The 16194-nt window shown below is 45.7% G+C and overlaps 1 protein-coding gene across 3 annotated transcripts in view; it reads left to right on the top strand.

The window, feature by feature from the left end:
* pdgfd (platelet derived growth factor d) overlaps nt 1–16194 on the top strand; it is a 199052-nt gene that overhangs the window by 115785 nt on the left and 67073 nt on the right. For all 3 annotated transcript variants that reach the window (XM_085999059.1, XM_085999058.1, XM_085999057.1), the window contains exon 3: nt 8625–8811. In XM_085999059.1, coding sequence (XP_085855185.1) covers nt 8625–8811 — 187 coding nt within the window. The remainder of the gene's footprint in view (nt 1–8624; nt 8812–16194) is intronic.

The raw sequence follows: 16194 nt of genomic DNA, 5'->3' as shown, positions 1-16194 counted from the left end.
AATCTCCTCTGCACCCTCTCTAATGCAATCACATCCTTCCTATAGTGTGGTGACCAGAACTGCACACAGTATTCCAGCTGTGGCCTAACTAGCATTTTGTATAGCTCCATCATAACCTCCCTGCCCTTATATTCTATGCCTTGGCTAATGAAGGCAAGTATCCCATATGCCTTCTTAACCACCTTATCTTCCTGTCCTGCTGCCTTGAGGGATCTATGTACATGCACACCAAGGTCCCTCTGATCCTCTGTCCTTCCTAGGGTCCTACCATTCATTGTGTATTCCCTTGCCTTGTTAGTCCTCCCAAAATGCATCACCTCACACTTTTCAGGGTTAAATTCCATTTGCCACTGTTCCGCCCATCTGACCAACCCATCTATACCGTCCTGTAGCCTGAGGCTTCCCTCCTCATTATTTACCACCCACCAATTTTCGTGTCATCTGCGAACTTACTGATCATACCTCCTACATTCATATCTAAATCATTAATGTACACTACAAACAGCAAGGGACCCAGCACCGATCCCTGCGGTACACCACTGGACACAGGCTTCCAGTCACAAAAACAATCTTTGACCATCACCCTCTGCCTCCTGCCACTAAGCCAATTTTGGATCCGATGTGCCAAATTGCCCTGGATCCCATGGGCTCTTACCTTCTTGACCAGTCTCCCATGCAGGACTTTGTCAAAAACCTTACTGAAGTCCATGTAGACTACATCAACTGAACTACCCTCATCCACACACCTAGTCACCCCCTCGAAAAAATTCAATCAAATTGGTTAGACATGATCTCCCCTGACAAAGCCATGCTGACTATCCTTGATTAATCCTTGCCTCTCCAAGTGGAGACTAATTCTGTCCCTCAGAATTTTTTCCAATAATTTCCCTACCACTGATGTTAGGCTCACTGGCCTGTAATTCTCTATTCCTACTACCCTTCTTGAATAATGGTACTACGTTAGCTGCCCTCCAGTCCTCTGGCACCTCCCCTGAGATGGTGCAGGAGAGAAGGCTTTAGATTCCTGGGGCATTGGGACCATTTCTGGGGAGGTGGGACCTGAACAGGCCAGATGGGTTGCATCTCAACTGGACCGGAACCAATATCCTCATGGGGAGGTTTGCTAATACTGTTGGGGAGGGTTTAATCTAATTTGGCAGGGGGATGGGCACCAGGATGTAACATTAGAAAGGGGAAATAAAGTGCTCAAAGGATTGGGAGAGGCAGAGAGCACTAAAGTAAGAAATAGGTATTAGGTGGGGTCAAACTAAAGAGAGAATACAGGATGGTCTAAGATGGGTTTACAGTGTAACTTTGTGAATGTATGAAGCATAGTAAACAAGGTAAGTGAGCTGCAGGCACAAATAGCCACATGGGAATATGATGTTGTGGCAATAACTGAGACCTGGCTCAAAAAAGGGCAGGATTGGGTATTAAATATTCCTATAAAGTGTTCAGGAAAGATAGGGACGGAAAGATAGGAGGTGGTGTGGTAGTATTGGTCAAGGAGAATGTTACAGTGCTGGAGAGGGAGGATGTCCTGGAGGGGTCAAGGACAGAATTTATATGGCTACAGTTGAGAAATAATAGAGGTGCCATTACACTACTAGGTGTATTCTATAGACCACCAAATAATGGAAAAGATATGGAGGAGCAAATTTGCAGAGAAATTACAGAGAGGTGCAAGAACTATAGAGTACTAATAATGGGGAACTTCAACTATCCTAAAATAGACTGGGATCGTAATAGTGTTAAGGGCAGAGAAGGGGAAGAGTTTCTGAAGTGTGTTCAAGAGAACTTTCTTGATCAGTATGTTTCCGGCCTGACGAGGGAGGCGGCATTGCTGGATCTGGTTCTGGGGAATGAGGTAGGTCAAATGGAGTGTCAGCAGGTGAACATTTAGGGAACAGTGATCATGGTATCATAAGGTTTAGATTAGCTATGGAAAAGAACAGGGAGCAATCTAGAGTAAAAATGTTTAACTGGGGGAAGACCAATTTCAGTGGGATGAGTCATAGGCCTAGAAATTTGGTGGGCTGCGCCACCAGTTAGCGCCTAAAGAGGGCACTCAGTGCCTTTAGCGCCACTGGCCGCGCCTCCCACGATATTTAGCGGGGCGCTAATGGCGGCGTTAGCCTGTAGTGCTGCACCGCCACCGATGATGTCATCGGTGTGCACAGCGCCCCGCTACCACTCCAATTGCGATATTTGGTCGCGCCCGCCTCGGTAACGCCAATCGCAAATCGCGCCCGGTTCATGGGGCCTACCTGTGGCGGTAGTGGCGCAAATTAAGGTGGAGGAGCGGGGCGGCCATTTTTTCGGTGGCCGCCTGCCAGCACCTCTGTCCCCGGGCTCCTGATCTCCCCCCCCGGGCAGTGCCGGCTGTGTCCCGAGCGCCCGGCACTTCTCCTCGGTGCCGGGCTCTTTTGCCGGCACTCGCGATTGGTCATCGCGCTGGTGCAGGCCCCTCCCCCTTAAGAAGGGGAGGAAGGCCTGCAGTACCACAGCGCACCGTGCCGCAGCATGTGGCACTGCGGCACGTTGCGCTGCGATATTCAGCTTGAGCACCCCAAGAGGGACGCGGAGCACCTCGAGCAGCGCCCCGCGTCCCTCTTGGGACGCTCATACTGAATTTCCGGCGGGCGCAATAGCTCCGTTCGCAGCGGTAATTCTGGCGCCCAGGCGAGCTTGGCGCCCCGTTTGGGGCTCCACTGAATTTCTAGGCCATACACTCATAGAGTTATACAGCACAGAAAGAGGCCCATCGCGTCCGCGCCGGCCATCAAGCCCTGTCTAATCTAATCCCATTTTCCAGCATTTGGTCTGTAGCCTTGTATGCAGTGGCACCTCAAGTGCTCATCCAAATGCTTCTTGAATGTTGTGAGGGTTCCTGCCTCTACCACCCTTTCAGGCAGTGAGTTCCAGATTCCAACCACCCTCTGGGTGAAAAGGTTCTTCCTCAAATCCCCTCTAAACCTCCTGCCCCTTACCTTGAATCTATGCCCCCTTGTTATTGAACCTTCTACTAAGGGAAAAAGTTCCTTTCTATCTACCCTATCTATGCTCCTCATAATTTTGTACACCTCAATCAGGTCCCCCCTCAGCCTTCTCTGCTCCAAGGAAAACAACCCCAGCCTGTCCAGTCTTTCTTCATAGCTGATGCGCTCCAGCCCAGGTAACATCCTGGTGAATCTCCTCTGCACCCTCTCCAAAGCAATCACATCCTTCCTATAATGTGGTGACCAGAACTGCACACAGTATTCCAGCTGTGGCCTAACCAGCGTTTTGTACAGCTCCATCATAACCTCCCTGCTCTTATATTCTATGCCTCGGCTAATGAAGGCAAGTATCCCATATGCCTTTTTAACCACCTTATCCACCTGTTCTGCTGCCTTCAGGGATCTATGTACATGCACACCAAGGTCCGTCTGATCCTCTGTCTTTCCGAGGGTCTTACCATTCATTGTGTATTCCCTTGCCTTGTTAGTCCCTCCAAAATGCATCACCTCACACTTTTCAGGGTTAAATTCCATTTGCCACTGTTCCGCCCATCTGACCAACCCATCTATATCGTCCTGCAGACTGAGGCTACCCTCCTCGCTATGTACCACCCCACCAATTTTCGTGTCATCTGCGAACTTACTGATCATACCTTTTACATTCACATCCAAATCATTAATGTAGACCACAAACAGCAAGGGACCCAGCACCGATCCCTGCGGTACCCCACTGGACACAGGCTTCCAGTCACAAAAACAATCTTCAACCATCACCCTCTGCCTTCTGCCACTAAGCCAATTTTGAATCCAATGTGCCAAATTGCCTTGGATCCCATGGGCTCTTACCTTCTTGACCAGTCTCCCATGCGGAACTTTGTCAAAAGCCTTACTGACGTCCATGTAGACTACATCCACTGCACTACCCTCATCCACACACCTAGTCACCCCCTCGAAAAATTCAATCAAATTGGTCAGACATGATCTTCCCTTGACAAAGCCATGCTGACTATCCCTGATTAATCCTTGCCTCTCCAAGTGGAGACTAATTTTGTCCCTCAGAATTTTTTCCAATAATTTCCCTACCACTGATGTTAGGCTCACTGGCCTGTAATTCCCTGGTTTATCCCTACTACCCTTCTTGAATAATGGTACTACGTTAGCTGTTCTCCAGTCCTCTGGCACATCCCCTGTCGCCAGAGAGGTTCTGAAAATTTGTGTCAGAGCCCCTGCAATCTCCTCCTTTGCCTCACACAGCAGCCTGGGATACATCTCGTCCGGGCCTGGTGATTTATCCACTTTTAAGCCTGCTAAAACCGCTAGTACCTCCTCCCTCTCGATGCTAATATGTTCAAGTATATCACAGTCCCCCTGCCCATTTTCTATGTCTACATCATCCTTCTCCATAGTGAACACAGATGCAAACAGATCTGGCCCGGGTAAACTGGAATCAACGATTGGCAGTCAAAACTGTAATGGAACAATGGGCTGCTTTTAACAAGGAAATATTTCAGGTACAGTTGAGGTACATTCCCACTAGGGGGAAAGGCAGGGCAACTAAAGTCTCCCTGGATGTCAAAAGAGATAGAGAATATGATGAAGCAGAAAAACAGTGCGTATGACAGATGTCAGGTTGCAAGTACATCTGAGAATCAGGCTATATATAGAAAGGTCAGAGGAGAAGTGAAAAAGAAAATAAGAGGGGCAAAGAAAGGGTATGAGAATAGAATGGCAGCCAACATAAAAGGCAATCCAAAAGTCTTCTATAGGCATATAAATAGTAAAAGGGTAGTAAGAGGAGGGATGGGGCCAATTAGGGACCAAAAAGGAGATCTATGCATGGAGGCAGAGGGTATGGCTGAGGTACTAAATGAGTATTTTGCATCTGTCTTCACCAAGGAAGAGGATGCTGCCATAGACATAGTAAAGGAGGAGGTAGTGGAGATACTTGATAGGATAAAAATTGATAAAGAGGAGGTATTAGAAAGGCTGGCTGTACTTAAAGTAGATAAATCTCCAGGAGTGGATGGGATACATCCTAGGATGCTGAGGGAATTGAGGGAGGAAATCGCGGAGGTACTGGTCATAATATTCCAATCCTCCTTAGATACGGGAGTGGTGCCAGAGGACTGGAGAATTGCAAATGTTACACCATTGTTCAAAAAAGGGTGTAAAGATAAACCCGGCAACGACAGGCCAGTCAGTTTAACCTCGGTAGTGGGGAAGCTTTTAGAAACAGTAATCAGGGACAAAATTAACAGTCACTTGGACATATGTGGATTAATTAAGGAAAGCCAGGATGGATTTGTTAAAGGCAATCATGTTTAACTAACTTGATTGAGTTCTTTGATGAGGTAACAGAGAGGGTTGATGAGGGTAATGCAGTTGACATAGTGTACATGGATTTCCAAAATGCGTTCGACAAATAGGCTTGCCAGCAAAATTGAAACCCATGGAATAAAAGGGACAGTGGCAGCATGGATACGGAATTGGCTAAGTGATAGGAAACAGAGAGCAGTGATGATCGTTTATTTTTCAGACTGGAGGAAGGTATACAGTGGTGTTCCCCAGGGGAATGGTTTTAGGACTACTGCTTTTCTTGATGTATATTAATGACTTGGACGTGGGTGTACAGGGCACAATTTCAAAAGTTGCAGATGAAACAAAACTTGGAAGTATAGTGAACAGTGAGGAGGAGAGTGATAGACTTCAGGAAGGCATAGACAGGCTGGTGAAATAGGCGGACACGTGGCAGAGGAAATTTAAAGCAGAAAAGTGTGAAGTGATACATTTTGGTAGAAAGAATGAGGAGAGGCAATATAGACAGGGTACAATCCTGAAGGGGGTGCACGAACAGAGAGACCTGGGGGTATGTGTGCACAAATCGTTGAAGGTGGCAGGGCAGGTTGAGAAAGCAGTTAAAAAGGCTTACTGGATCCTGGGCTTCATAAGTAGAGGTATAGAGTACAAAAGTGTGGAAATTATGATGAACCTTTATAAAGCACCGATTCAGCTCCAACTGGAGTATTGTGTCCAATTTTGGGCACCACAATTTAGGAATGATGTGAAGGCCTTAGAGAAGATGCAGAAAAGATTTATGAGAATGATTCCAGGAATGAGGGACTTCAGTTACATTGAAAGACTGGAGAAGCTGGGGTTGTTCTCCTTGGAGGAGAGAAGATTGAGAGGAGATTTGATAGAGGTGTTCAAAATCATGAGGGGTCTGGACAGAGTAGATAGAGAGAAACTGTTCCCATTGGCAGAAGGGTTGAGAACCAGAGGATACAGATTTAAGGCGATTGGCAGAAGAACCAAAGGTGACGTAAGAAAAAGCTTTTTTACGCAACGAGTGGTTAGGATCTGGAATGCACTGCCTGAAAGGGTGGTGGGGGCAGATTCAATCGTGGCTTTCAAAAGGGAATTGGATAAGTATCTGAAGGAAAGAAATTTGCAGAGCTACGGGGAAAGGGTGGGGGAGTGAGACGAGCTGAAGTGCTCTGGCAGAGAGCCGGCACGGGCTCGACGGGCCGAATGGCCTCCTTCTGTGCTGTAACCATTCTATGATTCTATGATTCTATTCTATGATTCTATTCTATGGTTCTATGAAGGGCTCACAGAAATAGCACAGAGCACATTCTCAGCAGTTCAGTTCTTTGATTTCCCAGAAAATATTTTTAACAATAATTAAAAGGGACATCCTTGACACCTGACAATAAGGAGATGTTCTGCCTCTGTCCAGGCTTTAGCAATACAAAATGTGCATCTGCTTTGACAATTTATGCCTCTGGTGGCTAATTTTATATTTTTGGTGCAATGTAAAGTGGCACTAACCTTATATACATGCTAGGTACCTATTCTGCTTGTTTTCAACAAACTGTCCTTATTAATGTTTATGTTTTTCTACATGCATGCAAGCTTCTTGTCATTTTTCACCAGATGTCAGACAGCAACGGTGCTCTGACAGATTTAACTTTACAAGCACATTGTTCTTCATTGCTGATGGCTTCTTGACCTGTGTGGTCAGCTCACCATGACAATGTCTTCATGCACAGCAACACAGAAAAAATGACCATATATAAATTAGACATTTGTGGATTCCTGTCCACCTTCAGATATTGGAAAACCAAGTACATGCTCATTCCAAATGAACTTTGACTTTGATCACATTTAAATATGATTCACTCTAACCATCAATTGCTTGATCCCTATCCCTTTCAATGTACCTTTCCTTAAACATTTGATGTCATTCCATTGAAAATTAAAATTAAAAAAAACAGTTTGAAGTGTAGTTTAATTTCAAGGACAACTAATTCTCACTGGCTGCTCTGAAGGACACTGATATTATTAGTGAATAAATTTGCATCTAAATGTTACTCGGTGATTATGCATTTTATTTTGCCTGCATCTAAAGCAGCAGTGTAAAATTCCGCACAAGCTTGAAGACTGCAAATTACAAGTGTTCTGCCCGGTAGCCCTCCTCCATCCTATTTTCAAAGACATAGGCCTGAATTTTAATACTTTGGCAGGTTGGGAGCAGGGGTGGGGGGTGCTCAGAAGCTGTTGGGAAACCATGGAGAGCGTGTTTCCCACAGGACCTGCTGAATTTAACGGCAGGGCCTGATTTACATTGGAAACCTCTGTTTCCCACCTGCAGCCAGCCAGATGGAGAGTTATATTACTTCTGGCACGGCTTATGTCACTCTTTCATTAAATCTATGTCTGATTCCACCTTATGTTCAATAAAATCAATAAATGTAGTAAGTTGTGTCTATATTGAAAAAAATCTTTGTTTTTGGTCAGCATTTAACTGAAGTAACCAGTACATCCACAATTTTAACCATACTCAAAATGGAGAGTCAGAAAATGAGATTCCACGATTGAAAAAAGTAACATTTAAATATATGCAACTGAAGTGAAATTTAGGTTAAGAAAAGCAAAAGGACACAAAGAATTATTGCTTAAACTCCCACAATAATTCTAGGAAATGTCTTTGCTTGAAGTCTCTTAGTAACACACCTGTCCCATTTAAGAATGTAACTGATTTGCTTTTCAAATACACATGCTTTACATTTTTAGCTTTTCGCCATTCATGTACATATACAGGGTAATGTTAGGACAACATTTTATTTTCAGAGATGTGGCGGGACAGAAGATGTGCTTGCCTTTATCCTTTGTTAGTTTTCTCTCCCCTCTCCTGAAGGTGCCAGCCTATGCTGGAGTATCGATGCAGCAATCTGTTTCCTCATCCAGGGGGAGGGTAGGGTGGTGTTGGGGGGGAGGGAGAGAGGAGAACCACAGCCCAGTCCAAATCTATCCTCACCCGACATTGAGACACATACATTTACCAGCAGGTGTTACTGGATAGTGATCAGGAGTGGGAACCCGAGCTGCTTATGTTTTCTCCTCAGGACTGCTGAGGCCAGCTGTAGCACTGCTATCCCAGCTAAGATCAGGTAAATGACTACAGACCAGAGATCAAAGGTGGGACCTTCTTGGGCTGTACTACTCAGTACTGCATCAGATGCTTTATTTACCCACCAATCTCCTGGGGAAACACAGCTTTTATTTTGAAAGAAAGTGCATTAATGAGAGAAGTAACCATAAGTCTTTGCACTTTCTATCTTTTAGGTATGACTTTGTAGAGGTGGAAGACATCTCCGACACAAACCGAGTTATTCGCGGAAGGTGGTGTGGGAATAAGGAAGTCCCCCCAAGACTAATATCAAAAAGCAATAGGCTAAGGATAACCTTTAAATCAGATGAATACTTTGTGGCCAAGCCTGGATTTTGCATTTATTACTCTCCAGTGGAAGTGGTAAGTAATATCTATTAGTAAATTTGTAACTGGGAATCACAGTTATGATTCATATTTCCATCAGTGGACTTTTCAATTCGCACTTTGATGCAGTTTATATAGATGCTGTGGAGACACTGTCCGTTAGGTTATTACACTCCAGTGTTATGCAAAATATGTCATGTGTGATAATATCATGTCCAAAAATATCCCATAGCCTCCAGAGAAAAAACAGAAAATGACAAGTTTGAACACTCCAGCTGTTCTCCAATACCGTAGAGTCTTTATACATTCTCTCCTAATTCATTCTAAAAGCTGTCTGGCAATATGCACAAATCACAATATGTGCTTTCAATTGTAGAGAAGCATTTTGTCTGGGGGTGGGGGTTGGAAGTATTTTGTCTGAAATACAATATGTGGAAGTGTTCCACTTAAGAGGGTGAAAGAATTTTATTTGAGGGGGTGGAGGTATTCTGTCTTCAGAAGGCTGGAACTATTGTTTAGAAGGGTGAAAATAATCTGTCTGAGGGAGAATAGAAGGATTCTATCCAAGGAAGGTGAAAGAAAGGATTCTGTTTGAGGAGGGGTGGAAATCTGAGGGTTGGGGTAGAGAGTGGAAGTATTCTGTCTGAGGGAGATGAAAGTATGAAATATAGAAAATTGCAATGCTGGAAAAGACCATTGTCTGCCTTCCTGCTGTCCTAGCAGTTGTAACTGATGATGTGTTTCTCTTCAAGATACTTGTCCAATTTGATCTTGAAGACATTTAAGCCTCACAACCTTCTTTGGTAAGCTATTCCCAAAACCAACCATGCTCTCAGTGAAATGTTGCTTTCTTACGTCATGCCTGAATCAATCCCTTTTCAGCTTATACTCATGTTTCCTTATTCTGCTATCCTGTATGAAATCAAATAACTCGGACTGGTCCTTTAAGTCTTTGAGACATATTACTTTGAATACAGAAATCATATCCCCATCAGTCTTCTCTTTAACAAAAAGTGTCCAAGGCTGATACTTCAGTGTAACATTGAAAAGAGCACTGCATTATTTGGAGCTGCTCTCTTTTGAATGAGACATTAAACCAAGGCTACAAGGATCCTATTTCAATATTAAACGGAGGGCACTGGTGGTGTTCTGGCTCATGTTTATCCCTCAAGCAACATCACCAATGTGGGACCTTGCTGTATGCAAATTGGTTGCCACATTATATAAAAACAACTCACGAACTGGCAGTGAACCGAAGGACATGGAATGTGCTATATGTGCAAGTTCTTTCTTTAAGACTGAAAAAGATAGAGAAATAAATAAATTAACGAATGAGAAAGAATAGGAGAAAAATAAAGCATAGACTTTTTTGATTTATATAAAATTGTGTATTTAGCATTTACAGTAAAACTATTACTGATGTTTTACTAGTACCAAAGTGCATGAACTGTAAACTTACAAAACTGAACAGCCTCAACAATGATTCATTCAGCAGTTTAAAGGTTAACTGCCTTGTGATACAAAGCTCTGTCATAGAAACAAAGAAGATAGGAGCAGGAGTAGGCCATTCGGCCCTTCGAGCCTGCTCCACCATTTAATGAGATCATGGCTGATCATCCAAATTCAGTACCCTGTCCCTGCCTTCTCCCCATATCGCTTGATCCCTTTAGCCTTAAGAAATATATCTAACTCCTTCTTGAATATATTTAATGAATTGGCCTCAACTGCCTTCTGTGGTAGAGAATTCCACAGATTCACCACTCTCTGGGTGAAGAAATTCCTCCTTGTAATGTATATATATATACCTTAAGGGAGAGAACTACTTTTTACAGCTCCTGTATACTGTAGTACCGGCAGTGACCACACCTGTATATAAACCCTGAGTAGTGATCTGTATAGTTGGTTCTAGAGTAACCCTCGTTCAGTAAACACCTGTTGAATCGTTCCCTGCAGTCTGTTGTCTGATCATTGAAGGACACAACATTAAGATACACGGACATAACATTGGCGACGAGGCAGATTCTAACCTACCTGCAACTCTGCATCACCTCCCAGGGCTTCGCTCCTGGAGAACAGTGGAAGAAGGTCGAGTCCAGAAGCACGGGCGTTGACCACGGGCAACCGCCCAGTCATCTAGCGGAGATTTGAGCATCTCAGGGGAGGCTGTTGAGAGCCAGGCTTGGCTTTCCAGTCACGGTGGTCCAGCGAAACGGGCTGGCAACAGGTACTGCGCAGACCCTTCCCGGACAGCGGTGGGCTTAACGGGGGAGAGAGATGAGAGAGAGCAGAGTGCAGCCGGTGTTCAAGGGCCGAGCAGCGTCGATGGGGGAGAGAGAGAGGGCAGAGCGCACAGGGCGCAGCCGGTGTTCAGGACCGAGCGGCGTCAACGGGGGAGAGAGGCGCGCAGCAAAATGTGAGGCACTGCCATTGCCACGAGGACCGCAGAGAGCGGCATTGGCAGCAGCGCAGGAGCAGCGCACGAAACCCACAGGGCATTGCCATTTGCCACGAGGACCGCCGAGAGCGGCGTTGGCAGCAGCGCGGGAGACGCCATTTTAAGCCGCAGCGGGGAAGAAAGGAAAGCGCGGGAGATGCCATTTTAAGCCAGTCTAACCACACCCAAAAATGCCGAAGAGTGGCAGTATCACAGCGTTCAACAATGAAGTCGAAGATTGGACGACATATGTCGAACGCATAGAAGTATACTGCAAGGCGAATGAAGTGCCAGATGACAAGAAAGCGCTGGTATTGTGGAATTCAATGGGTGCAAAAACGTATGGCTTACTACGAAACCTAGTAACCCCAGAGAAGCCAGTAGAAAAGGATTTTGAAAACATAGTGTCAATCCTACAGGACCACTTAAACCCCACACCGCTGCTGATAGCAGAAAGATTTAAGTTTCACAAAAGGAACCAGCATAAAGATGAAAGTAATGCTGAGTATTTAACGGAACTGTGCAAGCTATCGAAACACTGCCAGTTTGGAATGGGACTAGCAGATACTTTAAGGGACAAGTTTGTGTGTGGGCTTCAAAGTGAAGGAACCCAGAAACGGCTTCTATCAGAAAAGGATCTTACGTTGGACAAGGCTTTCAGCATTGCAGTATCACATGAAGCAGCAGCACGGGGCGCTGCAGAGATACAACGGAGACCGCAAGAATATGGCACAAATGAAATGTCATACGAAACAGTGAAGTGCTATCGCTGCGGCAGAACAACACACGACCATAATGATTGCTGGTTCAAGGACAAAGTGTGCAGACAGTGTGGAAAAGTAGGACACATAGCAAGAGTCTGCAGGTCGGGAAAGAAAACCAGCAGCAAGAAATCTCCACAGGAGAAGTACAAGAAGGTACATAAGGTGACGGAGAGTAGTTCAGACGAACAGAAGAGTGATACAGACTCCGGAAGCAAGGAGCTGGGTTGTCTGAAACTACATAATGTGATCAAAACGGAGGATCACCAAACTATCTGGGTCACGCTCAAGATAGCAGGAGTCCAAGTGAAAATGGAATTGGACACAGGATCAGCCCTAACAGTCATAAACCGAAGGGACTACAGGCGGCAATACTCACATATACCTTTGAGAGATACAGAGATTGTCTTGAAGACGTACACGGGGCAAAAAGTCTACCCCAAAGGAAAAATAAGGGTGAACGTTATATATAACGGCAAGGAAACACCAAAAATGGACCTATATGTATTGCCAGATGAAGGACCACCACTACTAGGACGTGAATGGATCCGGAAGATACAGCTAGATTGGCATTCCATACAGGCACTGACTGTGGCTGACAAAAAGGATGATGACGTCACACCTGGGCGACTGTCAAAGATCCTAACTGACGCGAAAGAAGTGTTCCAGCAAGGACTCGGAACACTAAAAGGCAGACAGCGATGATTAAAATAGAAGGAAACACAAGCCCAAAATTTTTTAAGGCCAGACCGGTACCATATGCGATCCGCCCAGCCGTCGAAGCAGAGCTGGAGAGTCTGGAACATTCAGGTGTACTGTCCAAGGTAGACTGGAGCGAGTGGGCTACACCCATCGTCCCTGTGATGAAAAAGTCGTTGAGCAGCACGCCTGGGGATCCAAGGAAGGTTTGCATCTGTGGGGACTTTAAGGTAACAGTGAACCCGGTCCTTCACACCGTACAATATCCACTTCCGTGGATTGAAGATATTTTCGCCTCGCTATCTGGAGGGAAACGCTTCACTAAGATTGATCTGGCCCAGGCGTATCTGCAAATGGAGGTAGAAGAAGCATCAAAAAAATACCTCACAATCAACACCCATAAAGGTCTCTACCAATACAACCGGCTGGTATTCGGGGTAGCATCAGCTCCGGCTATTTGGCAGAGGGCAATGGAACAAGTCCTGCAAGGGATCCCAGGGACCCAGTGTTATTTGGACGACATCCTGGTCACGGGCGAAAATGACAGTGATCACCTTGCCAACCTGGAGCAGGTGCTCACTAGATTGAAGGAATATGGGCTCCGAGCTAACCGCCCCAAATGCGAGTTTTTTAGAAAACAGATCTCGTATTGTGGCCACGTTATCGATAAACAGGGGTTACATAAGTCCCCAGAGAAGATTGAGGCAGTAGTCAAGGCTCCAGCACCGGAAAATGTGTCACAACTGAGGTCGTTCCTCGGGCTAGTAAACTACTACCATAAGTTCTTGCCAAATTTGTCTACAATACTACACCCACTGAACACCCTACTGCAAACTGGGGTGCCATGGAAGTGGAGTGACAAATGTAGATGAGCTTTCCAGAAGAGCAAAACACTAATCACATCGAAAGAGGTACTGGCCCATTACAACCCGGCATTACCAATTCGGTTGGCATGTGATGCGTCACCCTACGGCAATGGAGCGGTGCTGTCGCACAAATTCTCGGACGGCTCAGAGAGGCCAATAGCCTTTGCGTCACGATCACTAACCTCAGCCGAGCGTAACTACGCCCAGATTGACAGGGAGGCCCTCAGCCTAGTGTGGGGAGTGAAAAAGTTCAATCACTATCTGCACGGGCAGAAGTTCACCTTGCTGACTGACCACCAACCACTTGTCTTCCTCTTTAATCCTAAGAAGGGCGTTCCGGTGATGACTGCGCAATGGCTACAAAGATGGTCCCTTTTTCTAGGGGCGCACCAATATGAAATCGAGTATAAGGGCACGAAACAGCATGGAAACGCTGATGGGTTATCATGCCTGCCACTGCCTACTGCGGAGGAAGCACCAGCAGTAGTTCCTGTCGAAATATTTCATTCGACTATAATTGAATGCTTGCCAGTAACTAACGCTGGTATAGAGAAGGAGACCCGAAATGACCCGACACTGTCTCGGGTATATGATTTGACGGTGAAGGGATGGCCGGCACATGGCGACTCACTGTTGCCAGCATTCTCATCCATAAGAGAACAGCTGTCAGTATGCCAGGGGACCTTGATGTGTGGCTCCCGAGTGGTAATTCCACCCAAGTTAAGGGAGAGAGTGCTCAATGAGCTTCACGAAGGTCATCTGGGAGGGGTGAAAATTAAAAGCCTTGCTAGGGCTTATGTGTGGTGGCCGGGGATCGATCAGCAAATCGAGGACCTGACAAAGTGCTGCTCAGGATGCCAGAAGGTCCAAAATGCACCACCACATGCCCCTCTACACCCATGGGAGTGGCCCTCATCTCCATAGCAACGGTTGCATATTGATTTTGCTGGTCCATTCATGGACTCAATGTTTTTAATAGCTGTGGATGCGCACTCGAAATGGCCTGAAGTGATCAAAATGTCCTCCACCACCACGGAGAAAACTATTGCAGTCCTACGGACCATTTTTGCCAGGAACGGCTTGCCAGAGCAGATTTGCTCTGATAACGGACCACAGTTTGTGTCCGAAAAGTTTCAAAGATTTATGAAAAGGAATGGGGTAAGGCATTATACATCTGCCCCATATCATCCAGCCACAAATGGATTGGCTGAGAGGTTCGTACAAACCTTTAAAAAAGCAGTAAAGGCCATGTGCGATGACGACATTCCACTGCAGCATAAGATGGACAATTTCCTGTTAGCCTACAGAAATGCGACACATGCAGTCACCAACCAGGCCCCGGCCATGATGTCCTTTAACTGAAGGTTGAGATCTCGTCTGGATTTGCTCGGACCAAATGTACGAAGAGATGTTGAGAGTAAGCAATTCCAGCACATCAATGAGAAGCCGACAAGGAGCTTCAATGTAGGGCAACCAGTCTTGGCCCGCAACTATCGAACAGAGAAATGGCAACCAGGAACGATATGCACACGGCAGGGGCCACTAATGTACACAGTGGATGTTGGGGAGAACATTGTGAGACGCCATGCTGACCAGATCCTCGAGTCACAGGAAGGAGTCAACCCCATGTCTCGGCCATACGTACCTGGTGAGGAACCCAACGTACAGGTCGCATCTACCTCAGAAACAATAGCATTGGAAGCTGATGAATCAACTGACGACAGGGTGCAAGAATCGCCTCCGCACCAAGAGCGAGACACTCGGGAAAGGCGTTATCCAGAAAGAATCAGGAAGCCTCCCCAGAGACTGAATATATGAATGGATTATTTTCATATGACATTGTAGTGTATATTAAAAATGTTAATTGTTAAATGAGTATTATGGTACTGTTAATCTAAAAGGGGAGGAATTGTAATGTATGTAATGTATATATACCTTAAGGGAGAGAACTACTTTTTACAGCTCCTGTATACTGTAGTACCGGCAGTGATCACACCTGTATATAAACCCTGAGTAGTGATCTGTACAGTTAGTTCTAGAGTAACCCTCATTCAGTAAACACCTGTTGAATCGTTCCCTGCAGTCTGTTGTCTGATTATTGAAGGACACAACATTAAGATACACGGACATAACACTCCTCATCTCTGTCCTAAATGGCTTACCCCATATCTTTAGACTGTGACCCCTGGTTCTGCACTCCCCCGCCATCAGGAACATCCTTCCTGCATCTAGTCAGCCTAGTCCTGTTAGAATTTTATAAGTTTCAATGAGATCCCCTCTCATTCTTCTAAACTCCAGCGAATATAAGCCCAATCGACCCAATCTCTCCTCATACGTCATCCCTGCCATCCCAGGTATCAGTCTGGTGAATCTTCGCAGCACTCCCTCCATGGCAAGAACATCCTTCCTCAGATAAGGTGACCAAAACTGCACACAATACTCAAGGTGTGGTCTCACCAAGGCCCTGTACAACTGCAGCAAGACATCCTTGCTCCTGTACTCGAATCCTCTCGCTATGAAGGCCAACATACCATTTGCCTTCTTAACCGCCTGCTGCACCTGCATGCTTACCTTCAGCAACTGGTGCACAAGGACACCCAGGTCTTGTTGCACTTCCCCTTCTCCCAATCTATTGCCGTTCAGATAATAATCTGCCTTC

The sequence above is a fragment of the Somniosus microcephalus genome, chromosome 10, assembly GCF_052327205.1.
Source record: "Somniosus microcephalus isolate GS21.2 chromosome 10, FLI_Smic_1.0, whole genome shotgun sequence".
In the NCBI taxonomy this organism is placed as follows: Eukaryota; Metazoa; Chordata; class Chondrichthyes; order Squaliformes; family Somniosidae; genus Somniosus; species Somniosus microcephalus.
Note: the sequence above shows the minus strand (reverse complement) of the source record. Positions and strands in the feature narration are given on the sequence as shown.